At 39.9% G+C, this 26,979-nt stretch overlaps 2 protein-coding genes across 3 annotated transcripts in view; one reads left to right on the forward strand and one right to left on the reverse strand.

Annotated features, from left to right (window-relative positions):
- The window catches only part of dok6 (docking protein 6), a 48,841-nt gene extending 23,717 nt beyond the window's left edge, over positions 1-25,124 (forward strand). Inside the window, exons 2-8 of the mRNA XM_061758066.1 lie at positions 7,927-8,034; positions 10,469-10,583; positions 14,562-14,681; positions 17,009-17,198; positions 17,514-17,652; positions 18,938-19,043; positions 22,781-25,124. Coding sequence (XP_061614050.1) covers positions 7,927-8,034; positions 10,469-10,583; positions 14,562-14,681; positions 17,009-17,198; positions 17,514-17,652; positions 18,938-19,043; positions 22,781-22,956 — 954 coding nt within the window. The 3' untranslated portion in view covers positions 22,957-25,124. The remainder of the gene's footprint in view (positions 1-7,926; positions 8,035-10,468; positions 10,584-14,561; positions 14,682-17,008; positions 17,199-17,513; positions 17,653-18,937; positions 19,044-22,780) is intronic.
- rttn (rotatin) overlaps positions 25,122-26,979 on the reverse strand; it is a 55,567-nt gene continuing 53,709 nt past the window's right edge. For both annotated transcript variants that reach the window (XM_061758063.1, XM_061758062.1), the window contains exon 54: positions 25,122-25,354. In XM_061758063.1, coding sequence (XP_061614047.1) covers positions 25,307-25,354 — 48 coding nt within the window. In that variant the 3' untranslated portion in view covers positions 25,122-25,306. The remainder of the gene's footprint in view (positions 25,355-26,979) is intronic.

Here is a 26,979-nt window from a genome sequence, read left to right on the forward strand (position 1 = left end):
ACCATAATTGAACTGCCCAAGCCCATGCTAACAGAAAGACTGGCAGAAGAAGAGAAAATGGTATAATGCTGCATTTGAACAGAACATTTAAAAGCAGGTTCATACTTTTTGAAATGTTACCACCAGTCGGGGGTTCAAGCTTTAGGTTGGGGGTCACCACCAGCAGTGTAACTTCTACATTAACCACTATCCAGTGGGATAAAAAATTTAAGAAATATATATATATATCAAAATGGGCAAAGTGGCAGAAATCTCCTGCCACAAATATCACTGAGGTTGCCACTGGTCTGTACTTGTCGTAACTCAATCACAACGACAGTGAAGAACTGTCATTTATCAAATGTCAGCTAGGTGACGCACTACACTACCATTGGAAGAAAATCATTGAAATTACTGAAACATTACAACAAATGACAAGAAACAATATCGCCGAAGTCAACATGCTAATGAGTGGGTTCCCATCAAGCCCAAGAGTTATATTCTTTGGTTTAAGTGCTCTTGTGCAAGGTATTTTCAGTGAGTGCAGCAGCAATCATCTTTAAATTATACTTTGCAGGACACAGGAATCACCAGGAGGGTAAAAAAAAACCTTCCCACATTTGTCAGATTTCCTTTGAAAGATCCAAAGAGGAGGCGGCGTTTTTGTGCCTCCAAGGTAATGCGTTTGCGTTTCAATATTCACTCGTACATTGGAGAGTCCAATAGACTGCTATTTTTATTCTCCTGTGTGATTAGTCATTCACTTGAAGATGGCTGTCACTGGAAATCATTCTCATCGCTTTAGACAGCTCCTCAGTTCATCCAAGTGATGAGTGATTTGTCTGTTTGGGTTGAATACGGAGCATCAATTATTGAGAGGGAAGACCGTTTCTCAATAATTGCACAAGTCTGTGAACTGAATGAGACTTTGTGTTTTTGAGACCACTTTAAAAAATGATTAAAGCCTCCAAATGGCTTTGAAATTAGACAAGCTACACCCTCTTCCATGTGGTAGATTCTGATAATACAACAATGTATAAGGGGCCCAAAATGAGCTTTCTATGATTTATTGCTGCAATTAAAATCAGCAATACTGTACTGAAAGCAACATTGTTCCAAATGCAAACACTATCTTTTGTTTCAGGAAAGCAAACTCATTGAGAATAATTTTAGGGCTGTCACTATCAAATATTTGTAAACCTATTATTCCATCGACTAATCAAACCATCGAATACAAATTCCTATTGCATGAGTTTATTGCAGAATCATTTTTTCCTGTTACTGTTTATTAACTGCTTATAAGCAGCCTCACAAGTGTATATCAAACTAGTAGCCCTTGGCATTAAGTAGCTCTCAGTTTCAAAAAGGATGTTGGGTAGATCATTCCATTTCATGTGATATTGCTTACTTGTCGTTTATTTGGTTTTGTTAATACAAACAATATCAAATAGACAACATCCATCCATCCATCCATTTTCTGTACACCCTGAACTGGTCGCCAGCCAATCGCAGGGCATATATATAAACAAACAACCATTCGCACTCAAATACACACCTAGTGAGGAAAAGCGGTACAGGAAATGGATGGATGTTGTGTATTTGATATTGTTTCATGTTTTAACAAAACCAAATAAATGACAATTAAGCAATAACACACGAAAGGGAATGATGTACTCAACAACCTTTTTGAAACGGAGAGCTACTTAGCGCGAAAGCCTACGAGTTTGATATACACTTCTGAGGCTGCTTCAAGGTTTAAGTACATGTCAATCGCAAGTTATTTGTACTACGACTGCAAATAAAGATGATTGTCGTAATAGAGAAATGGAATATTGTTTTTCCATGAATTAATTATGATTCAGTTCCTGGTTTGGGCCATGTCAGAAGATAGGGAAAAATGTTGATCATTGTTTTCCAAAAGAAAACCACCCAGCCATCCATTTTCCGTACCGCTTATCCTCACTAGGGTCGCGGGCATGCTAGAGCCTATCCCAGCTGACCCTGGCCGAGAGGGGCGGTACACCCTGAACCGGTCGCCAGCCAATCGCAGGGCACATAGAAACAAACAACCATTCACACTCACACCTATGGACAATTTAGAATTTTCAATTAACCTACCATGCATGTTTTTGGGATGTGGGAGGAAACCGGAGTGCCCGGGGAAAACCCACGCAGGCACGAAGAGAACATGCAAACTCCACATAGGTGAGGCCGGATTTGAACCAGGGTCCTCAGAACTGTGAGGCAGATGTGCTAACCAGTCGGACACCGTGCCGCCAAAGTAAAAGCAGATCTTACTTTGTTAAACACTAAAGAAAATCAGTCTGCTTTCACGAAGGACTACAGAAATCAGAGGATCTGGACAACTAAGTTAAACAATGGCTCTAAACAATTAATCAATTATCAAAATAGTTGTTGATGAATTTCATGATCGATTAGTTGTCAATTAATCAATAATTGTGACACCTCAGTTAATCATGTCGTGAAGCAATTGAGGCAAAATGGAGCACACGACTTGGCTGCAACCAGCAGAGGCCCTGTTGATCTAGTCACAACTATTGAGCTGGGAAGTTGAGCTACCGGTATATCCATGCAGACAACCACTATGGAAGCAATTATTCTGCTCAATACAACACTGGCATCAAAACAGGAGTAATTGATTGTTCATTTCCCAAGGCATTTTAATAAAATGTCTATCCCTAGGATATTAGCCTCATTGATTATGCGATTAAATATGTTTCTACTTTAAACAGCCTTCTGCCTCTTTCGATTTTAAGACGTAATTGACTTATAAGTCTGAGTTGTATCCTGGCTCAATCCTTGTTTCACTCAGGTGAAACTATGCGGTAACCATCAATAAAGTCCTAAGTGCAGTCTAACCTCTGTTGTAAGGTTGTGTGTTGTTATCTACACGTTGTCCGACTGCTTAGCGCATCTGCCTCACAGTTCTGGTGACCGGGGTTCAAATCCCAGTCCTGCCTGCGTAGAGTTTGCATGTTCTCCCCGTGCCTGCGAGGGTTTTCTCCGGGCACTCCGGTTTCCTCCCACATTCCAAAAACATGCGTGGTAGGTTGATTGAAGACTTTAAATTGCCCGTAGGTGTGAATGTGAGTGCGAATGGTTGTTTGTTTCTCTGTGACTGGGTGGCGACCAGTTCAGGGTGTACACCGCCTCCCGCCCGAAGATAGCTGGGATAGGCTCCAGCAGCCCGCGACCCTAGTGAGGAGAAGCGGCTCAGAAAATTTCTACCTACATTTTCATGATAATAACCAATCATCAAAATGTACTTGCTCTCATCTCTGGCAATTTTCATCCTGAGATGGATGTTTGGGAACTGGTATGCACTCCCAGTTCCAATCATGCCCTTTTTGTGAGACGCTCATTTTGTTCGTCGGGTCGACCTGGTTTTCATGAACCCGCCCTACTTTGCCAAGTGCCTCCTGAAGTGTTTTACTTGCTTCAGACAGACCTCCCCTAAAAGTGAAAAGATTGCCCTTGAAATGTTCTCTGCAGCTGGCTACTTTCACTGATGTCCCATTTTACACACTGGCAAGCTCAGCGTGCTGATGATGTTGTTTTTCCAATAGTGAAAAATCATCCACAGATGCACCTTAGAGCTGCAAAATGACTCCCTGATTGTATATACAATGCAAGCTTTTCATCCTAATGTTTCCAATCCTTTATAATGTCAACTTTATTTGTTGAAATCAAAATGTATTTCTATTACACATCCATATTTTTAGTAAAAATCACGAGCACTCATAAGCAGTCATAATATTTCTCCCTTATATGAACCAGAATTAAAAAGTACAGTTATTTTTAAATTAATGCAGCTATATATGCAAATACAGTACTATGTTTTTCCTGCTCATGTGCTAATGTATAGTTAATGTATTTTGTTTCTTCCCCCCCCCCCCCATTTCTTCCCATAACAGATATTCTGTTGTGTTTTCAGTCTGGCTTCCTATTTGTGAGCTGCACACATACATACATCATGGAAACTCATTATACTCGAGGGTTGAAAAAAAGATGTCTTTCATAAATCATTCTTAGTTTGTGTTATTAAGTGTTCAATTTTAATGACCCAATTTGTATTCCACTGTTGTGTTGGTACATCCCATTGCTCAGAATGTAAATCTGCTCATTATTTTTGATTGTTTTGACCCGCTGATTATGCCCCCATGATTTTTGCTGTTCATTGAAATTATCATCTCATCTATTGGGTCACGTTGCTAATGTAGCCTGCCAGAGACTTAAATATATTGGCTACGTTTCACCAATCATTTTCTGTTGACTGGGGGGGGGGGGGGGGCTTGTGTGAGAATTTGAATGACAAGCCTCCACCAACCCGTGAATCAGATTTTAACCAGTTTAGTTTGCCAATGTATTGCAGCTTTCGTGCCATTTAGTATGTTCTTAGTGTCAAGGTTTAGATGTGGAGGTGAGAAAGACATAATAGGTGTCTGGCAAACTAAATGGCAAGAAAAAATTTCGAGGAGGTAAAAGGTTACTGCATAAGCCAACATTTCTGAAGGTAAAACTCAGTGGAGTTTTAACAACACAACATTATGTTATCTTGTGACTAGAAACAGACAAAGAATGATCAAAAATGTACACTTGCTCGTTGAGACAGCTGGGGGAGACAAAAGAGAATAGGAAGAGGCATTAAAAAAGGTGAAACAACAAGTAACAAGATAAATAAATTCAAGCCATCTGTTCTGTAATTGGGTTCTTTTTACCCATACCTTACTCTTCAACGTTTCATGGCTGTGTACTTTTGGAGTAATTGATTATTCGAGCCTCCCATAACATTAGAAGGAGCGAGATTGTTTCGGTGGCCAAATAGTGTAAGTTACTGTTTCTTATGTATGTATCTATTTGTTGTGTGGCTCTTTGCAATGATGTGGGCTTTTTCTTTTGTTTTTTCTTTTTCTTTCTTTAGCTTTCAATGCTGGTTGAGTTGGCTTCTGGTCGATTGTATTCATACAAACTACATAAAACCTTGATGTAGGCTCAGATATCGTTACAAGATGATATGGACAATGTTCAACTTTCTTCATAGCGGCACTACTTTGTAGAAAGTTGCTGTTTCTCAAGTTTTTCCTGCGTAGGGAGCTAAACCATGTCTCCTTTGGCTGATCAAGCACATGGTTATACAAGAGGGGTGGCGGTGGAGATGCAGTGCAAAGCTCAAATTATAGACCAAGCACGTTTTATTTTGAGCATCGCTGTTCTCTTTATCATTACTTTGTTTTTATTGTTTTGTGCGTTTCTGTGTATGCGCCTGTGAATGAACACACCGTGTGCTCTACAATGTTCTGGCATTAAATGAGTCACATCAAAACAGCAGAGCCTCATTCACATCTCTGTAATTACAATCAGTGTAAGAGTGTCTGAATAAGACTCACCAGCAGCCTGAGAATAGGTCTGGCTTGACAAAGCATTGACAACTGTAGAACAGACGAAATTAAACCCTCCCCATTCATACCCCCCACTTCCTATTATGCACAAGCTATCTTATTGAGCTTCCTTTTGTGCAGGTATAATTACTAAATCTCAGCACTCCTAGGGTGAATTACTTTGTGCGGCAGGCAGTGTCCTCTGACTCGAGCTCCCACGAGGCAATATAAGATTGCATTTACTGCTTAAAAAGCACAGATGTGTTATTGTTCATTGTCAGTATGGATCGTCTTCTTGGGTTCGTGTAAAAGCGCGAACGTTGTTTAAGTTCAGCAGGAATTAAGATTTTAAAGCGTTTTTGTTTCCTCGTGTCTTTCAAGCATTTTGTAGGCAATGCAGGGACTGATCCACAGTGCATTACATATTGTTGCATGCAGTGTTTTTCTGTTGTTTGCTGTTGATAATGGGCCTGGGCAACACTTAACTCGAATGGAGGCCCATCAAGGCAGACCAATAAGGACCCAGGGATCCACTCCAGCCAATTAATATTAAAGTGCCAAGTTGAACTCAGCAGGCCTTTTATGAAGTACTGCAGCAGAGTAAACAAATTAATTGTGCGTCCGTGGTTCCCAACACAACCGCATGACCCCAGGCAATCATACATCTGGCAGAGTGATAGCAGCTGTCTCCACCAGGAAATAGAAGGATCATGTTCTTAACCATAGAAAACTGCCATGGACTAAATTTTCCATCGCTCTATGTACTGCATTGTTGGATCTCTATCAGCTTTTTGCACAGTGACCATTTAGGGAATGCTGTAGAACTTAGTCTCTTCGTAGGATGGGCATTGGACTTCATTTCTCTAATCCAAACCAGGCGAACAATTCATCAATCAATTGGTATCTTTAAAATTTTGTTTTTTAATGGGATAGGAGAATCCACCTCATTTTTATTTTTATATTTTTATTTCAAGATCGTATGGAACACAGCAATTACGACCCAGTGGAATTGTGCCATAGGATGTACAGTAGCTCAGCCTCCCATAATAGCTGATGTCGTGTCGTTCTTACTACCGTGAACTAGTTGAGACTGAAATTAAATGAACCGCTCTGCTGCTTAAAGCCAAGTTGTGGATGCCAATTTTCCTCAGTTGCTTCAAGATGCAAATAATTAATCAAGTCTACACAATTGACAAAATGTTAATCAAATAATTGACCTCTGTTAAGTCTCTTTCCTTTACACCGTTAGATCACGCGGACATAATTTATGTGATTGAAAAAGTTGAGTAAATAATCATTAGGAATTTTGTTGATTTGGTGCATCCTGTTGATCGTACTTTATCTTGAAGCAATTGAGTTGAGCACGAAATTGAGTACTGAGATGTCCATTTTGTTTTGCCTTTCACAATTTGCATTGGTTACAAACCTAATCTTGAAATAAAGATATGGAAAAATGCTTTCATTTTTCTGCCATCTAAAATTATCAATAAAATTATGCTTAAAATACTTGAAAATAGTCGCAAGAAAAGTAGAAAATGTATTCCATTGTCCATCCCTTGACAATAAAAAATCATTTCAAATTAATTCGAAAAACGTTTTAAGATACATGTACGTCAAAAAGCTGTAATTTGTTCTTGATTCTCACTGTTCACACTCTTGCACCTGATTTTGTTTGTACAGATTTGGTTTTACACAAAGGAAAGAAAAGAGATTTAAACAGATTTAGGGCACTGACAAATTTGGCTATTACCGGCAAATTGATATTTGATGCAAGATTCAAATGGAAGATGAATTGAATCATATTTGTGCTTGTGCTTATCTGTATATTTGACCTTGAAGCCAAAGAAACCCTGCATTCAGTATTTGTCTCATCTTCAGCTAGTAGATAAAGCAGACTGTGATCAATATGATGTGCAGTAATCTGCTGCTCTAGTGTGACAGTGTGCACGTGTGTGTGTGTGTGTGCGTGCGCGCGCGCACGTCCGTATGCGCAAGGTGCTTTGCCATGCTGTGAGATGCCAATAGTTAGACCACTGTGCTATGAAATAAAGGATACCTTGCCTATCTCTCTGGTTAAGTAAAGATCTTGATGCATCAAAACACATATGATCCAATAATGACGATTCATTAATTAAATAAGCAACTAAAATGAATAAACAACCAAATGATTTTGAAATAATACCCCAAAACCAAAATACTTTAGTAAATAAAACTATTTATGTTGTGGTCGTGTGAATTTTATATGACATTGATGAAAATACATTCTTAAAAGAAAAAAAAAACAGATTAAAAACTCATTCAGTTTCAGGACAAGAGATTCATGTAAAAATGAAAGCAATTGGTTAAAATTGGCTGTAAACAAACGTTTTACATGCACATTGCCTACAATTCCACATGACTTCAAAGGGTTCCGTTGGTTGTATTATGACACTTGGGCCAAACGTCCTTTCCACAGTGCATAGACAAAAGCTTTGTATCTATATGAATAAGGCATATAGCCTTTTGGCTGTATTTCAATTGGTTAACTACGACTTTTCTCTGTTGGCAGATCTTCCGAAGATGTTGGCTTGTATTCAAAAAGGCATCCAGTAAAGGGCCACGGCGCTTGGAGAAGTATCCTGACGAGAAGGCCGCCTACTTCAGGAGTTTTCACAAGGTGAACCCACACAACTGAGCCCATCCATCTATCAATTTTCCGTACCGCTTATCCTCACTAGGACCGCGGGCGTGATGGAGCCTATCTCAGCTTTCTTCGGGAGAGAGGCGGGGTCCACCCTGAACTGGTCGCCAGCCAATTGCAGGGCACATAGAAACAAAAAAAAACATTCACACACACATTCACACCGATGGGCACCTATGGGGTAACACTATAGCCCCATACAACACGCATATCTAATGTTTCATTGTTGTAGATATGTAATGATTTACTTTTCTCATCCTGTTTACAATTAGTGCTTTGTCTTCATTTCTCTCTCCCCTCTAGAAACGTTGTTCCGTTCGACTGATCGACTCTGATTCTCAAACATCAATTAGAATATTAAGAAACCACAGCGACAGATTAAAAACTCCACTGTGACACAGTAAAACTGTTCCGGCATAAAAGGGATACAGATCCTCCATTCTGCTTGACCAAACAGCCGAACAGGACAAAAAAAATAAAAATAATAATCAATAAATAAAAACTTAATCCTAGGATCATTGGGAAACACAAACCCTTACACCATGGCAAGGTGATGGCTCATATAATTATAAAATAATCCAAGATGTCTGCAGCTCCTTTAAAAGTATTTTTCTTTGTTTTTCTCAGTGATGGCTTTTATGTTCCTTTAGGATGACACATCATTTTTAAATCCACTTTTCAAAAAAGCCAGACACAGTAAACGTCTTTCTTTTAAGATCCTGATCAGACCAAGAGAGGAGATAAAGCACCTGAAAGCCTTGGGTATTTTCACAGCAGTTCTTAAAAATTATAAAAGCTATTGTGACGTATTCTTGAGCCCTTACTGTCCACTTCTAATGGTTATACGTATTCAGTGACTGAGAGGCTCTAAATGTGACTGAAGTAGCCTTAAACAGGTCTTAAATGGTCTTAAATTTGACTGCAATCAGTAAGACATTTTGATTGCCCTCAGTAAGCATGTTAGGCAACAGATGACGTGTCGATCGGCCTTTGCCTCCACGCTTTCTGATTGAAGCCTCTCCCTGTCCACCCCACCGCCGCCCCACGGGGTTTCTCATACAACCGGTGCCGAAGTGACCGATGGGCGCACACATGCACCAGTGCACTTGGTAATACATCGCCACAAAGATCGAGAAAGATCCCGTCTGAGGGCTTCATTTGACGCTGCTGTGATTTGGGAGGAAATAGGCTGCACTGGTGGCTGATTTACACACTCGACACAAAGAGGATTGGCTTTCTTTACCGCTTTTTCTCCCCATCTCCATACTCTCTCTCCTTCTCTTTGCCTGAGTCGGTACACACAATAACAGAAATTCTGAATATTTATAGCCCTCTGAAAGGATGTTATGGGTCTTTGTTTTTGTGCATCTCTAGTCTTCCTGATGGAATAAAAATGAAAAACAATTTTGGGATGGAATGTAAGTGTTTCAGGCAAAGCATTTTGGTGCTAATGTGAGATTAAAGTCAACACCTTTCAATACAAAAAAATAAATAAAATAAAAAAGGAGTCAGCTGGGATGTGCAATGGAAGTCATCTCAAATGATTCCTTTTTTTTTTTTTTTTTTTTTTTTTGCCTGAGGCTGGGAATGCAACCAAATATTTTCCTTTCATATACTGCTGCAAACACACACACACACACACACACACACACGAGTGGATAGATGCTGGAATTCACGGCTCAGAAATTCCCTCTGTGGATGCTTACTTTGTGTCCGCCTACCTGAGTGAGGACACGTACATATTGTATCTACACGTAAATAAAACATTTTGATACAATCTTGGAGAGCGATAATAACACCTGACTCACATCTTTTCACATTTTTATTCCCTCGTAATCTGACTTCAATTACAAGCGTAGCACATCTTTTCATCATTTTTTAATATCAGAAAAAGGAATGTGTAGTCTGCATATATTGTCTACGGCGCGAGCTTTTAATCTTTAAGCTTTACATTGCAGCCCAGCTAATTCATCCCCAGCCTTCTTGGCAAAGAGCCTGCAGTTAGCACACGATGGACTAGAGTAATGTAATAGGCCTTATCGTCAAGGCTGAGTCATGTAGAACAGAATGGCCTGTAAATACAGGTGATATTCAATTAAATGGAATCTTTTTCATGTGTTTTTTTCCATTCTGTATCAAGCTCTGGCTTAAGGGATTTTGATGCATTTGAGTTCACTCTTCTTTATCATTTGAAATGGTATAGTGAGGATGCAGGTCATCATATGGGGCCTTTAAAAGTGTATGTCAGTGTAGACCTTGGATTCTCAAGGGACATTGTTTATGTGCAAAAGCCCCTAAACTACAATTGCACTTTCAGCAGAGCGGCACGAGAGGGTCAATTAAGCCCCATTGCCGCCGTTGACTGCGTTCAACTGAGTTAATGTGCCGCTGCCAATTCTGTCGTCCTCAGATCACTGAGCTCCATAATATCAAGAACATTAGCAGGATGCCAAGAGAGACCAAGAAGCACGCTGTGGCCATCATCTTCTGTGACGACACATCCAAGACATTTGCCTGCGAATCAGGTGAGGGCGCTTTTTGTCGCAAGAATTTCTGTGGTCGATTATCATGTTTTGGACAATTGTGATTTGTGTATGTTTGTTCTGAGTTATAAAAAAGTGTATATAGTGTATATGACCTACAGATGAAAGAACTGTAATATGACCACCAGCCCATGTGTAAATACATGTTCTGTATTGTTAAAGACCCTGTAAAGTGAATTCAGAGATTTGTTTCTAAATACATTATACATGTTTGAAGGTAATTGCTGAAAAAGTGAAAAGATTGAGAACTACAGTATGTAGTACTGAATTGTGGTGATATAGGGCTCGATTTTCATGACTGGCGTAAATCTAAGAGGAGGCAGGCTAGATTTGGTAATTTCGTGGACCGGCGTACATCAGCGCATCTAAAAGTGGGACGCGCTGGTGTGAGCAGGTTCACAGGAGTTTCTGAGACCAAAATCTTGCTCCACCAAGCGCATCTCCAAGGGCACACAGTCGCTGTGCCGGTATGCCCATCTTGACGCAGACCGGTAAACCAAATTGGCAAACATACCAGTGAGCTTTGCGGTTGTATGAAAATCAAGATACGCCACTATTTGCAGTCGCCGCACTTTGCGCAGTCTACGAAAATAGAGCCTAGTAATGTTACACTGTTTTACACCATTTGTTTTACATACTTTTTTGCGGGGTGGCTAAAACGGCGCCCAGAATAAGAATCAGCGATTATCCGGTGGAATTGCGAGTTACTATTTTATTATTACTAAACCCATTTTGACCACTACTGCGAGCAGTTAGCTAGCTACGCAAACATAAAAATTCATATTCCCTCAATGCCACAATTTACAGAACAGGTCAGTGTTGCTATTTAAATTCCTTAGAGTGGAGGTGATGCCGAGAGGAGCCCCAGAAGCCTCGCGAGTAGCAGGTGGCTAGTGCCTCTCGTCGCTGCGTGGAAAGCCTCGCAATGACCCAGGACTATATTTCTGGCACTGGAGGCTTTAAGCACATATATTTTCACAGCTCAAATATGTATGGATGTGTAGTCATGAGAAAGATGCTAGATGTAGTATGCATTTTTCAGTGGGTTGTGGTTGTATGCATCCAGCTGACAGTCCCATAGCATTGAGAGCGAAGACAACAGCCTGATTTTTCATGATCTTGAAGCCTCATTTTAAATGGACATTTTTTAATCATTCAGATTTGGCAAAGTTAACACTTTTCTCTGTGGCATGTAAAATTTTGTTGTATGTATTTTCACTTTACAGGGACTTTAAGAATTGTGTCAACCTTCTCTTTGGTCTTCCTCTAGCTCTTTTGCCTGGCAGCTCCGTCCTCATCATCCTTCAACCAATATACTCACTATTTCTCCTCTGGACGTGTCCAAACACACACACACACACACACACATACATACATACACAATACAAGGCTGTAGCGTTTTTGTGGAAAACAGGTAAACAAAAAAAAAACTGGTGATGTTTTTTGGGGGGCTGGAACTGATTAATGTTATTTGGAAATGGCATGGGAAAATGTATAATATTGACATACGAGTTCAAGGCACGGAACAAATTAAAATGGTATACAAAACAATCAGTAGTTGTTTTTTACACTAAAATCTGATGTTCATTGTTTGAACAAAATGTGCTGCCACAGAGAGAGCAAACCTTTTTCTTCATTCAGTTACCACATATTCTCTCTCTCTCTCTCTCTTTGCATGTTTTGCTCACCACCCACTGTATTTTCCTCATGCATAAAGCTGAGCGCTGCCTCTGTTTGTTTAGCTCCTTTTCCACTCGGGCCTTAAAAGTGCAGGAGGCACTTACAGGCCATAGTAACTCCGAAAGAGAGAGTGTGAATCGGGGGAGGCATTAGGTAGCAGCCCCCTCTGTGTAAATGTAGTTGTGCTCTCTGATGTCTGTGAATGAAGCGCTTCAGGCACCAACAGACCATCCACTCACCCCGCTAAGCTGTGCAGATACGTCCCGCTGGAAAGGCTTAATGCAAGAGAGTGCGCCATGAATGAAATTGAAGATACTGCCGCCGATACACACAAACACATAGTGTGCTTTGATGAAGAGACGCAGGGACATGACGGCGGCTGCGTTGCTGCTGCACTTCCATATGTGACTCTGTACACCTCACTGACCATGGTTACGCATCCCAGAATCCCACAGGGATTTGGTGTTAAGGAGCTCGGCAAAGATAAACAACTCCTGCTTTTGCCTCATTTCATACATCACTGGATCCCACCAGAAGCTCACAAAAGACAATTGAAAGTCTTCTCCAAGGTGCTCAAAATAAATTCCAGTAAAGCTGGATCCATTTTTACACAGCTTTTCAAAGTCCCGTTTTTCCTCGTTGTTTTAGAATTACTATTCTATATAAATGGAATGGGGCTAAGTAGTTGACCCAAAAATCTTCCAGGTAGGTGGTATCAGAACCGCAACAAGTGAGTGAAAATGAATGCTGGAACGGGTGGACAGATGTGTGGAGTTTGACATCCCACACTCACCCTCTCCTGTCCTGGTCTGACGATATTTTGTTTGAGCATCATCATCGTGACATACGTGTGCGCAATAGTCACAGCTCAGGCTCTGCTGTGATGTTTTGGTGTTCTGGAATATACAGTGAATCAATTGTAATTTTACAAGTGACCAGCAGAGGGACCTGTTTGGCTAGCCTGATCGAAAAAACGTAGACCTGCTGCATTTCCTAGTTCACTCTTCAGAATGAAACTAGGCACTAGGCAGGCACGCGGCAGCTGCGAGTGTGCGAGGTGCGTTCAGGGACACTGCGTAACCGGGAGTGAATGTGTTCTTTTGTAATACAGTACATAATTATACAAATGGATTAGTAGGAACATTATTTGTATCAGAATGCTCTAGTGAAAAGACACGTGACAGTAGTTAGAGAAGTAAACAGAAAGCGAAGTAAGCAAAGTCACATTCTAAGCAGGAAAGCAAGTGTTTCAGTTTTCAGTTGACTTTTCATTGTTACAGTCGGGCATTTGGTGAATTCGCTGATGGCTGCCATGAGGATTTAAGGCTGCTCGTCAGCTAGCGTTATAAGAGGGCACTTTTTCAGATGGGCGTGCATTCATTATATTTGAGGACAGACTTATTTTATATATTTTATGCATATTTTGCAAATGACCATAATTATCATGAAAGGAGAGCCCTGAGTTGCGTCTTAAGTCACTTCTACCTCTGCAAATGAAATCGAGACTACACAAGCCGAGAGAACAAATAGACCGAGCTAATGCAACTGTTTCAATGCTTTCAATCAATCATCCATCCGTTTCCTATAGATGACTTCAGGCGAGAAGCGTGGTACACCTGGGATGCCAGCCAATTGAAGGGCACAAATAGACTACTCACATTCACACCTAAGGAAGGATTTAATCTTCAATTAACCTAAAATGCATGGTTTTTTTTAATGTGGGAAGAAACTGGTGACCTCAGTGAAACCCCATGCATGCACACGGAGAACATGTAAACTCTATAATGATTAAAACAGTTATAATACTATGCAATAAAGGTGCAAATAAACCAAAAGTGCAGAGCTTTTTAAATTCAAAATAGGACAAACCAACTCAAAAGAGAATCACACATATTTCCCCGTGTACATGCTCAAGGACACACATCAGCACGTGTGCGCATGCACACACAGATCCTTACATAATTTAAATGATCAAACGCAGTTATGATGATGACATTTATTTGAACAAATTGGCCTGTTGCTGTGGCAATGTTTACTTTATTACTGTAATAAACACCGGAAAACATAATAACATAACCTTGGGTAATGAACCACATGTTCCTTTACCATGTTTAAAGATAAAGACATTACCAGTTCTGATTATCTGCTCTGGTAAATATCCCCAAAAGAGATCATAAAGCGGATTGCGTTCCAGCGAACTCCTGATGATTCCTAGCCTTAAAGCATTAGACGGCAACCTTGGCTTATTATAACGCTGTGCTGTTGTGTGGCCCCATGCAGAGCTGGATGCGGAGGAATGGTGCAAACTGCTGAGTGTGGAGTGCCTGGGCAGCCGTCTCAACGACATCAGCCTGGGCGAGCCAGATTTGTTAGCAGCGGGGGTGCAGCGGGAACAGAACGGTGAGTGCCCAATTAGTCCCCGCTCACGCGGACAGCAGTTCCGGGTCAGTCTTCTTCCCTCAGCCCGCACTCATGTCTGCGTAGATCTAAAGCTGCCGCTGTTCAATTAGGACTGGCTAACGAGGAGCCTTTTTTGTCAATACCTGCCGTGTTTTTACATTCGTAGATGTTGGTCCAACTTGAGATGTATTGTGGGAAACATGAGCATGTATCTGTGTGGGTGCACAGGTCGCAGGCTGCGGTCAGGGCTCTGTTCCAGGCCCTAATGCGAAGTGCTGTGCATCACTGGCCTCCCTCATAATGAAGCTTGTCACTGAGATGGATGAGATTACGCTCCTAAAGCTGTGTGAAATAAATGTGCTGCTCCCCAACATATTCCGCTCACAGGAAATGGAATGGAGCTCATTCGCTTATGTCGTTTGAAAAGAGGGAACGGCAACAAGCAAATCATTAAAAGTGCATGTAAATACCAGCATCGACATGTTATCATTTTATTTTCTTATAATTTAAGTCATAGTTCAATGCCACCTACGATAGTGCTATCGCTGTGAATACACATTCCGTAAAGTCGCAGCAGGCTGCTAAGTTTGTAGCGCCATGAGTGAGCGGGTAAGTCAAAAGGCGAGGGCTTGCGGTCATGTTTCAAGCTGCAGGAGACCATCATTAGATCAGAGTAGCCTAAAAATACACAGTGCTATGACATCGCTATTTTCTATCCACTCCAGACACATGGCTTATTTTGGAGTCATTGAGTGTAATTAGTGAGAACCCATTTAGATTATTGAGAAGCACCCACTGCCTCTGACAGTTAAATGGGGTGGACGAGGGAGGGGGGCGTGCACGACTCTGGAAAGACTGGAAGGGAATTCATGCAACACGATATTAATTGTAATCGGATAAAGTTGGATTTTCAAACGTGGTACCAGTCATATAATTGGGCGCACTTCTTATTTGAGACGCATACTGGGAGTCCTCTCTGTGGAAGACAAAGTTCCCGCTCCTTCGAGACCAGCGTAACCCAAATTTGTACATAAGTCGGAACAGTCTCGTAGTCACAATAATAAAGTCATAGTTACAGTAAATATTCGTATGAAAATCGGCGGGTGGGGGGTTAACTCCGATAAGGGCGGTCTTAAATAGGTGTGTATTTTAGTTTGTGCTTTAAATGGGAACGTGGAGAAAGAAAGAATTTTTAAGATTAAAGGCTGCTCCACATCTGACGCTGACAAATAATCCATCACTCATCCTTTTGTCTTAATCCGTTTGTCTCTCATGCTAACGCTTAAGATCTAAACAAAGCCTCGCCCCAAAGAGGTATTAGCTTTAATGTAGGATTGATATTTGTTTATTTGCAAAGACACAGGCGTTTTATTTTCAGGAGCGAATGAAAATGTGCATTGCGCAAACGGTGAATGATCTCTGTTTACCGTTGCGGATTCTGCAGAGGCATCTCATGCAGCTCTTGTGACTTGAATTATTTACGTCTGATAGTAAATCTTCGAAGCAGAAAATATCTGAGTGTGTTTGGTGAGAGTAAATATGTTCTGACTTGTTCAAATATGGGAATCCAAGGTCCTGAAAAATTGGAATTCTTCAACTGCTGAGTAGTGTCTTTGAGGGAAATGGCATATTTTAATGGGATTTTGTTTTGTTGAATGCATTTTTTATATATCAAAATTTTACATAAATTACTCAAATACAATATGTAGCCTTATATCGTTGCTGTCGGGTGGAGACCTTATATGTACCCAAAAACACCATGTTGCTCGAGCTCCCAAACGCTGCTTCAATCAAATCAGTATAGTACACTCACATCAACACGACACCAACCCAAAATTATCTTCAATCAGTAATTTAATATGCTAATTTATTATGCTGTCATTGATTAAAATGGTACAAACACAGCACCAGCTGTCCTCACCACAATCTGCGCTCATGCCAAACCCATGACCATACAAAAAAAAAAAAGTTAGCCATCTTTCCAAACTCTTGAAAGGTCTTAGAAAAGTGTTAACGCCATGCGTGATGCAATAAATACAACAATGAGCTGACGAGACTATGAGGCAGACACACAGACTTTCCTCCAAAGTGACGACCTTCCTTTTTCAACGAAGCATCGATTGTAACAAAACAAGCCTAGTGAAATCTATCTAAACTTACTATGTTCAACTCGTCTAAAACAAAACAAAAAACATCCAGACGTTTTATTCAATATGCATGACAATTACACCACACAGCTTCTGAAGAAAGAGGAACTACGCAGAGTTTCACAATACTTTGAACCTTTGTGTTTCACTATTTAATCTAATCTTGATATTTATTTGTAGAGCGTTTCAACGTGTACCTAATGCCCACCCCGAACCTGGACATCTACGGGGAGTGCACCATGCAGATCACCCATGAGAACATCTACCTGTGGGACATCCACAACGCGCGCCTGAAACTCGTCATGTGGCCTCTCAGCTCACTCCGCAGATACGGCCGAGACTCCACCTGGTTCACATTTGAGTCCGGAAGGTACGTGAGTTTTTGAAAAAAAATATCTTTGTGTATGTGTTTATGATTGTGGAATAGAAAATAAGTACTTCAGGAAGTGTCGGAAAAACTTCCCAACTAAAGTGCATGTTTTAAGTTCCCAGGATATCATCATGTGCTGCACAGGCCCTCGGGCGACGGCTTGACTCATTGTACTCATGCATGCGTGTGCGCGTGCCCTTACATCAGCACGTCTCCCTGGAAGCGTGTAGTCAAGCGTGTGCTCAGAACAGCGAGCGCCGTCAAAGGGTGTTTAATTCCCCTTTGTGTCTGTGTGTGCGTTTGTTCCGGGCGCAGGATGTGCGACACAGGCGAGGGCTTGTTCACGTTCCAGACACGAGAGGGAGAGATGATCTACCAGCGCGTCCACTCGGCCACTCTGGCCATTGCACAGCAGCATGAGAGGATGATGGAGGAAATGGAGAAAAGCTGCCAGGTACCTTCATACCATAGTGATGCTCAAAGAAGCTCCTAATAAGTACACAACCGAAGCTAAAATGATTTTTGCGTCTGCCTTCGCACACGACTTTGTAATATTCTATCCATCCATGTAGCGATCTATCTAGCTAGTTAGCTATATACTGTAGCGATCTACAGTATCAATCTTAATATTAAGATATAAAACCAATAAAAATGGTCTTTACTTTAATGTAAAGGCAATTCACATCACACACACACAGACACACACACACACACCTTTTTAACATTCACCCTTGTCAGAGAAGTGTAAAAAAAAAAAAAAAAAAGATGATGATGAAACGGGCCTGTTTTAAAGGGCTGACCCTGGCTCGTGCAAGTAAACAACTGGATATCCCGCAACCATATAATTCTGGGCCAACGGCACGTCCGGGTTTCATTGCCATGACGACCCCTTCGGCAGAGAGAGCAGAGTCCGGAGAAGAAAAAGAATAATAAAATCATTTTCACTCGTCAAGGCAGCGGTTCACACGTTACATTGTGTGTATGCAGCACATGGACATGTCGCTAAAAACAAATTCGCCTCACCACACCACTCCAGGGACCCAATTATTTGTATACAAGCAATTAAAAAGTCACTATTCCAATTTCCATGATATTAAATTCAATGTTATTGATATAGCACCAAATCACAACAGAAGGGCTGGGCACTTTACAAATGGTGCTGGTCTAGAACCACACTCCTCAATCATTAAGTGACCAAATGAACGCCTCATGAGCAAGTACTAGGCGATGGAGGCAAGAAAAACGCACTAAGGGAGAAACCTCGGTGCGGGGCGGCTGTCCGCCTCGACCGATGCACCTTTGGAAACATGGCCGCATACTCTTCCTGGGAAGGGGAAGAGAGACTAGTCACACACAGTATCGATAGTCGAAATCGGAAAGTGAGAGAACATTCAGCATTTTAGCAGTTCAACTGGGAACTGCGCCGAAACGAATGAATGGATACATTGCTGATTTGTTACCCAAGACCTGTCATCCTCTCCCTCCTTACTTTTCTTCCGGCTTCCCTCCTCCACCCCATCGTCAGTATTCTTTCTTTACGTGAGCCTACCTCATGTTTGATGAGCCTTGACCATATGGCCGTTCACTTGGACCTGGCATCCTCCATTACGTCATACCACCACACTACAGGACTTCTCAATATGCCACATGTTCCTTGTCTGCTGGAACACGAGTCCCCCTGCTGCGAGTGAGCGAGCGACTAGAAGCATGTGACGCCTTCCTTGTCCGTCTCCTTTCAGGTGCGCTCTTCAGAGACGCTCAGCAAGTCCATCTCGCTTCCCCGCAGCGCTTACTGGCAGCACATCACGCGGCAGAACAGCGTGGGAGATCTCTACAGTTACCAAGGTGAGAGCATCAAGTTTGTCACTACCATGCTCTTGTTATTTCTTTTTCCTGCTGTCATGGCTCATTTTTACACTTGGAAGTGCTGGGTCCATAGAGCCTATTCGGCACTCATTCAGCTCAGCGTGCAGCAGGAATCATACGAAATTTTCTAGATCCGTGTAACCAAACCTTTATTGAGCCAAAAATCTCACGGCAAACTACAGAAGCATATTGCTGCCACACCACCCAAAAAAAAACTGCAGTATCACTTTATAATGTGATCACTTTCATATTTTAACGTGATAAGTTATTACGTTAAAATGTGATAAGTTGGATTTTGGCACTCGGCTAAACAAAACAAAGCAATTCCTTCCATTCCAGGTACGTTTGAAAGTACGTTTGCTTTTTACATCTGAAATCTTTTTAAACACTACGCCTTATTTTTAAGTATTATAGAAGAGAAGCTTAGTTAAGTAGCTAGTAATTGCCGAATGCAAACGCGAAATGTGTCACTTTAAAATGTGAAACTCATCACATTATAATGTGAAACTAATCATGTTAAAACGTGAAATTTATCATGTTTTAAGGTGAAATGTATCACTTAACATACTGAACTTTCTTCACAGTATTCCAATTTTTTGAATTCCTGATTTTGTGGGTTTTATGAGCTGTAAAACCAAATTATGTTTTTACAAATTATGGCTGGTCTGTAGATACTGTAGATGAAACAAAGATGCATTATTTGAAGTTATTGCTCAGGCAATTAAGTGAAATTAGACTCCCATGGCAATGGCACTAAGATTCCCGTGACACTAATATGGCACTGTGTTAAGGAATCACTGTTCGAGATTATATCGTTGTACTATTCCGAACACATTGGTGTTGTAGTCGGAAATGTTCACGGTTGCCACTTGACAGCAGCGTTCCCCTATCCTTTTGGACAAGAACAGCTGTGCGGTGGTGCACCGCTGCCCACAAGACGAATATACAATCAGCACAGGCAATTTGCTGAGTCATCCTCTGATTGCTTTTAAATAGGTCCAGAGGACTAATTAAGGTAACACACACACTTGTTTATTTCTCAGCCTGAATGAACCTGCGCAGGGCAGTGTTTGTCAAGTCAAACACTCCATCACATATGCTTTCCATTTAGAATGAAAACTACTTGAGAATAGATGTGATAAGAGTAAAAATTCTCATTAGTTTAACTTGAGTTGAACCAAATCCTCATGTCTTTTGTTCACTCTCCTTGTTTTTTTTAAATATACTTATTCAGTTTGTGTTATGGAACTTTTTTTTTCCAGCTTTCTCTCTGCTTGTGCTCAGCATTGTAATGGAGCACTTAGTTTGATCACGCGGGACTGATAGCAGGAGATTTCACAGCGAGGAAGCAGGTCTCAAAGGGCCAGCGTGATAAGACTTATCTGCCACCGGCGACATGGATCACAGCAAAAGCGAAATATCGGGGGGTTTATTTCCCTTATTTCTTTTTGAAAGGGGATGCATAAAGCTGCCAGAAAATAGAAGCAAAAAGTAACTACAAATGTTTGATCCATTTGTGATGTACTTTGTCAGTTGTTTGTAGATGTTTTTTGATGTGCCAAAATATTAAGCATTTGATTACTTGTGGAACTTAATATTTAAGTATAATTTGATTTCCTCTACATTACTCATCCTTACAACAATTTACGCTACCGATGGCAAGTTTCTGGAAACAGGATCTAGTCTTGACCAACCATACAGCAGAAGCCGTGCTACCGCCAACATGGAAACGAACACACTGAAGTCGTAGAGCAGGCGTTTGTGCAAAGCCAGTAAAAGTCAATGTGGAGTGCTCAACAAATCTCAAGAGAGTGATAAAGCTTTAACCGTACTGACTTCAGATTGTTCAAAACTGCAAAGCCTAAGCTTTCAAAATGCTGATGGCCTTAGGTTTGTGCAAACAATACCTGAAACAAACTCGGGGGGGGGGGGGGAGGAAGTATAGTGACTTTTGAGACACCCTTTGTCTGTGCCATTTCTCCAAATTTTCGAAGTTTCAATTTCAAAAGAAGGTAGAAGGCTCTCAGCAGCGCTTCAATGGATTCACTCACCAGTTGTTTGTTCAGGTGATGTCAGGAACCGGGTTATGAACGGCAGAGGGGTTGATGAGTTGATGATATACAAACAATACTGATCTTTCAAAGTCCAAAATAATGCAACAAATGTCAAAATAATAGTTTGAAAAAGCTTCTCTTGCCGAGAGGCCTGCATCCATGCTCTGTCGATTGTTTGACCTGAGTCCACACCCACACACATATCTGGCTTGAGGCAGCCATATTACTTTTAACCCTTGACCCTTACAAGGACTGCACACCTCTAAGTTCAGTAGCCATACCTGGCCAGTAGGTGGCAGTCTAAACAAAAACTAGCATACTATGATATAGGCTTCAACAGTAGAACTTAACTGCAACAAATGTACAATTTCAATCATTATTAATCTTAATTGTAACAGTAAATGCATTTTATTCTTCTTACTTTATTTTATTAAAGTTATTAACATGAAAACACAAACCCCCCTTCCAGGGCTCCAACATCCTGGATATAAACGTCAATATATGGAAATCTTGTACATGCTTTTTTATTCGACAGCAACATAATTTAATGGAGAAATAGATATTATAGATCACTACTTCCTGTTTGTTCTTTCGATGATGAGTATGCTCTATTGAATATTTTATAAAGGGCACTGAACAGCGGGGTGGGCAATTGTTTGTGCAAAAGGGCAACGTTTGATTTTGAAAACGGGCCAGGTTATTCATAGATGAGGTTAAAAAAAAAGTGTGAATTTACTCAGTATGTTTGTTTCTAATAATTTTTGGATAATAATAATAATAGTCTTATTTTTATTCATAATTATATATGATTTATAATATATATATTATATTGAAGAATAATTTAATTATCAATTTACCAACTAAGAAAACTAAAACTACTTAATGAAATAGAAGAGGTAAAAAACATTTGACTAATATTTTAGTATATGATGTAAAATATTTAATAAAATGATCAATTCTCATTTATTTTATATTTTGTAATTATTTAAAAAAAATAGAAAATTATATTTTAATAATTAAGTACATTATTTAATAATTTTACATGTAATGTAATATTAAATAACAAACTAAAAATATATTTTAATAATATAACAATTATACATTCGTTTAAAATTTTCAATGAATTTAATTGTAGTTAATAATTACTTAACATTAAAAGTTAAGTTTATTTTACTGACATGTTTGTATTTTAGATGAAATTTATTTCAATAATCAAATGCAGCATGCTCATTTTCCATTACCTTTATTTAAAATTATTACAATTAGTAAATTATTTAACCAAATTAAAAAGATGTATGTTGTTTATTTTACTACATTTTGTTTTATGTAAAATGTGTGTGCCAAAAGTTTATTTTAACAATTCGTGCTCTTTTTTTTTTATTATTATTAATTGAATTAGTGAAACAATAACCCACTAAAGAATGGAGTGGGCCGTATGTGGCCCGCGGCCCATACCTTGCCCACCTCGGCAATAACTGTCCATTCGGTCCACTTGTATGAATCCTCGACAAGTGTTCCCAATTTATTGAAAAGTCTGGAGTCAAGAAAAATGTTTTTCCATCCAATTTGCTGTGAAAGCAAACTCCTACTTAGGCTTAGGCCAACAGGGGTGCCGTCTCATAGCAGACCCTCTTGTCTTGTTCTTTTTTTTTTGTCTCCCAGCGAGTAGCATGCCGATGACATTTATTCCTCGAGCGCAGACCTTCCCCAACTTCCTGTCCCACGAGCCCCGACGGGAAGCGGAAGAGAAAGAGGAAGAAGGGAAGGGGTGTCAGGAAGAGGCGTCGTCGCCCTCTAGTGGCCGAGCGGCTTCTTGCAGCCTGAGGCCGCTTCAATGACGACAGTGGACTTGACTGAGGACACTTGGAGCCGAGCTCCACTGTAGACACCACGTACAACTGTGTGTATTTATATGGCGTCTCTTCCCGGTTTGTTTTGTATGTTGTGTGACAGCAGAAGTAGCGTCTTAAACTAAAGGCACCAGACCAGAGTTTATATGAATGTCCTTTTTCATGTTGGCAAAGGAGAGGCTCAAATCATCATTCAAGCCACTTATCCCTTTTTGTCGCTCTGCCTCCATGACATGTTAGGATTTACTATAATGAGGACCAATCTGTGACAACGTGACACGACATCACGGTGAAACGTCCAGCGGAACACCTTATTAAAGCTGACACATCAGACTCATTACACTATATTTAAGTTATACTAATGCTCCATTGTGACACTATTAGCGAGGTATTTATTATTGTGATTGTAGTTTGGGTTGCATCATATTCCCGGTCCACTGATGATTTACATTTTCAAGAGAAATATTTGTTGCATTAATTTAGCCTTTTTCACCTAAAATGTGTTACTTAAAATGTATGCATTTTTGTCACCATTTACTCATAAAATGTGTCATTAATGTATAATAAATACAAATATGAATAAAATACTTAAGAATTAATCAAAATTAAGAATTTTTTTATTATTAAAATAAAAATTTGACGTCTTAAAATATTTTAGAATCGATTGTAACTTTTGTTTTTCTTTTCCAATCAGCATGAAGTTTGCCTAGCCCTACTCAAAGTTTTTTTCCCCCAAGTATTTTAGCCCCACTTATGAGAAACGCTAATTAGAAATATTCAAAACACAACTGGAAAGGTTTTTTTCCTCCCTTATATAATTTCAATTTTAAAATCTTACTAATGATAATATAAAATGTTCCAGTGTAGCTTTTTGCTCTGGCACTCGGGAACAATTTGAACAAAAAAAAACTTTTGTTGAGTTAGACTTGTATCCTAATTAAAACTAAAATTGGCATGCTGATTCCAAAATTGCAGTCAGTTTTTTTTTTCTAGTACGTCAAGCAAAATCCCACTGATTAGCTGACTTGCCAGCTGATTACAATTGGACTCATCTACAGCTACGTGACAACTTGTTCGTGCAGTCACAATTGAGACAGTGCGGGTAGAGGTGTGTGCAGCTCCCAATAGGTCAGTACTCTCAATATCTGCAAACAGAAAGCTAGCATAGTAGGAATTAAGAGGATCTGTGCAGGCTTTTCTCTTAACCTTGTAACCATGGGCATACCGTTGTAAGTTCTATTTCGTTTTATGCTGGGTTTTTTTTTTTTTAGTCTTCAAAGGTTGTAACTATCTCATCTTAGTGTTTTATCTACATTGGTTTGTATTTCCTTTATTCTCACTTTGTTCAAAAACTTGACATGGTAGAGAAAAACTGATTGGATTCCACACCCAAAAATGTGTTAAAACAGCTGTCAGACCTACCTCAACAAAAATTGTGTTCCCCAGTGGATATGACATTAATTAACAAGATGTAGATTTACAGTCTTTTTTTTCATCTTAGTTTTGTTGACATTTTTTTTTCCAATGGATATGGGAAAAAAAAAAACTACCAATAATGATAGAAATGCAACACAACAATACAAATTTATCTTGATGAGGCAGCCTAGTAAAATCAAAATAGAAAATGTAAAATGAAATTGTCCGACCCCGTTTACAGGAATGTTATTGATTTTAGACCCCCCCCCCCCCCCTTTCCATTTTCTGTGCTCATGTAAGAAGTGCCTTCTGACCCACTGAGACCTCTTGTAAACGTCTTGTGGTTTGTTTTAGTGTACACGAAAATTAGCGCTGTCTGGCCTATAACGTACCTGCTGGCACATTCATATCTTTAGTGCAAAATCCAGAAATGATGACATCATGACAAGATTTTCAGTCCTTTGCTGGCAATTTATTTGAATGTTATTTAGTTTGTGTAGACACAAAGCCTGTAGGACTTGATAGAAATGTACAAGCACTTAATTGTGCCACAGTTCCCACCCCATGTGTCACTTTATTGTGTGTGTGTGTGTGTTTTATTTAAGAAAATCTATAGATGTCATGTTTGTTTTGTGTGGTCAGAATACATCAATAGCACTTTCATTATGTTGCAGTTTTCACTCAATGTAAATATGTTTTTTGACAACAGAGGTAATAAACTTGAATGTTCTCTCATGTAGCAGTAGTCTCAAGTCTTTTTATTTTGTTTTATCCAGTCAAAGCATGTGACCTGGACAATGGTACACACCCTTAAAAAGACGGTCAATGAACACGTGGTGCATTCTCGTGACAATATTGTTGATCATTAGGAAAGTGGGAATGCACTTTAAAGATGGCTCTGTCAGTCCATGTGGGTCACGTCTCAGTAGACCTGTCCGCAAATCTCCCTCGCCCACCACCGCCGCCATCTCTAGGGAGACACAGGAATTACACAACGATGTAGAATAGAAGAAGAGGCTTTTACTTTGCAGATACAGAAACCTTACTGAGCAAATTTCAACTCGTACATTTGGTAATTCGCCAAGTTCTTTAGTGATGCAGTGAACATGACAAACCACAGTCAGAATTTCATGAAATAAATTCACAAATACCAACCGAGCCCAACATATGGCCAGGAACAAATGCAAGGAAAGAGCAATGTTTAACTTGATTTCCTACAACTACAGTGCTATACTTAAAAAGAGCATCGCAAAGAACTCTGGGAAGCTGCAGGATCTGCCGGTCCTACTTCACATGATGTTTTGTGCTGCAAACGCCGCTGTGAAGCACATTGCCTAATGGTTTAGCCAGGAAATCGCTCATTTACACCATGTCCGCATTGGTTGTTGTTCATGTCACTCAAGCAGGGCACATTCGCCTTTTTGTTGGCGTGTGCATGTGGATGGAGACCTCAAGTGGACAAATAGAATACCCGCACCACTGTAAAGTATCACTTATTGAAATTTTATTTCATACTGTACATGAAAGCCCCAGCATGCCGGCGACCCTAGTGATGATAAGCGGTATGGAAAATAAAGGAATGAATAAATAATACAATAAATAATCGGTCACTACTTTGCAGATTTCGTCCATTGGTGGGTTTTTCTCAAACATAAAGCCCTGCGATAAACGAGAGATTACTGTAAACGGGAAAATCCGAATTTAGAGATGCCCGGCTTTAGCACAGTACAATGCTGTGCTGCAATATATTGTTGTATGCTCTTTATGTGTTGCTGCGCCGTGTGTGTTAAAGTAGCTGTTGTTTTTTTATAGTTGTTTGCCCGTCTATGGCGTTTCACATTATAAGTTAACATTGAGCTAGCGGACCTTCATTGGAGGATTTTATATGGTTTGGTGAAATATTTTGGTTTAAATATACACAATGTGTGATTCTCAATTTATGTGAGTTTCACAGTAAAATTTAAAGGGACAAATTAACTGAATGTAGTCACAAAAAGTGATATTGTGAGCATTATGTGCAGAGAGCATAATGCCCAATACTTTTACATTATCTATGCATTATTTTCTTTGCATTTCAATTTTGAAAAATGTGCAGATTACATTTTTTGAATTTGTAGGATTTTTCTCTTATTGTTTAATATGCCTTTTCCAAGAAAACTAACAGCCATTTTGCATTCACATAGTAGCACAGAGCACAATCGATGGTGTTATTTCTGAGGTATGTATGAATTTGTAAAAGTGTCAGAATAATAGCATTTTCTTACCGTTATTACGGATGTATAAAGACTGTAATGGGTTTAATGAGGAGTTAGGATCGTCTAAGCACTGAGTTTGTAGGGCAACGCATGTAAATTGTGCAACTCACATGGCTGCTATGAAGCTGTTTGTCTTTACCGTTATGCACTTTTGTCTTTACCGTTATGCAATAAGTGTATTTCAGTGGGCCACCACCATTTGCTCTTTCAGTGGGTTCTATCGACAAAGCTGCGACAAAATTTAAGTTGTTAGCATTGTTTATGAAGTCTTGTTGTTCAGATTACATTTGCATTGGACTGCCACAAAATTAGTGCATTTGTCTCTTGATTGTCTTTACTA

This window comes from Phyllopteryx taeniolatus, chromosome 20, assembly GCF_024500385.1.
Source record: "Phyllopteryx taeniolatus isolate TA_2022b chromosome 20, UOR_Ptae_1.2, whole genome shotgun sequence".
NCBI lineage: Eukaryota > Metazoa > Chordata > Actinopteri > Syngnathiformes > Syngnathidae > Phyllopteryx > Phyllopteryx taeniolatus.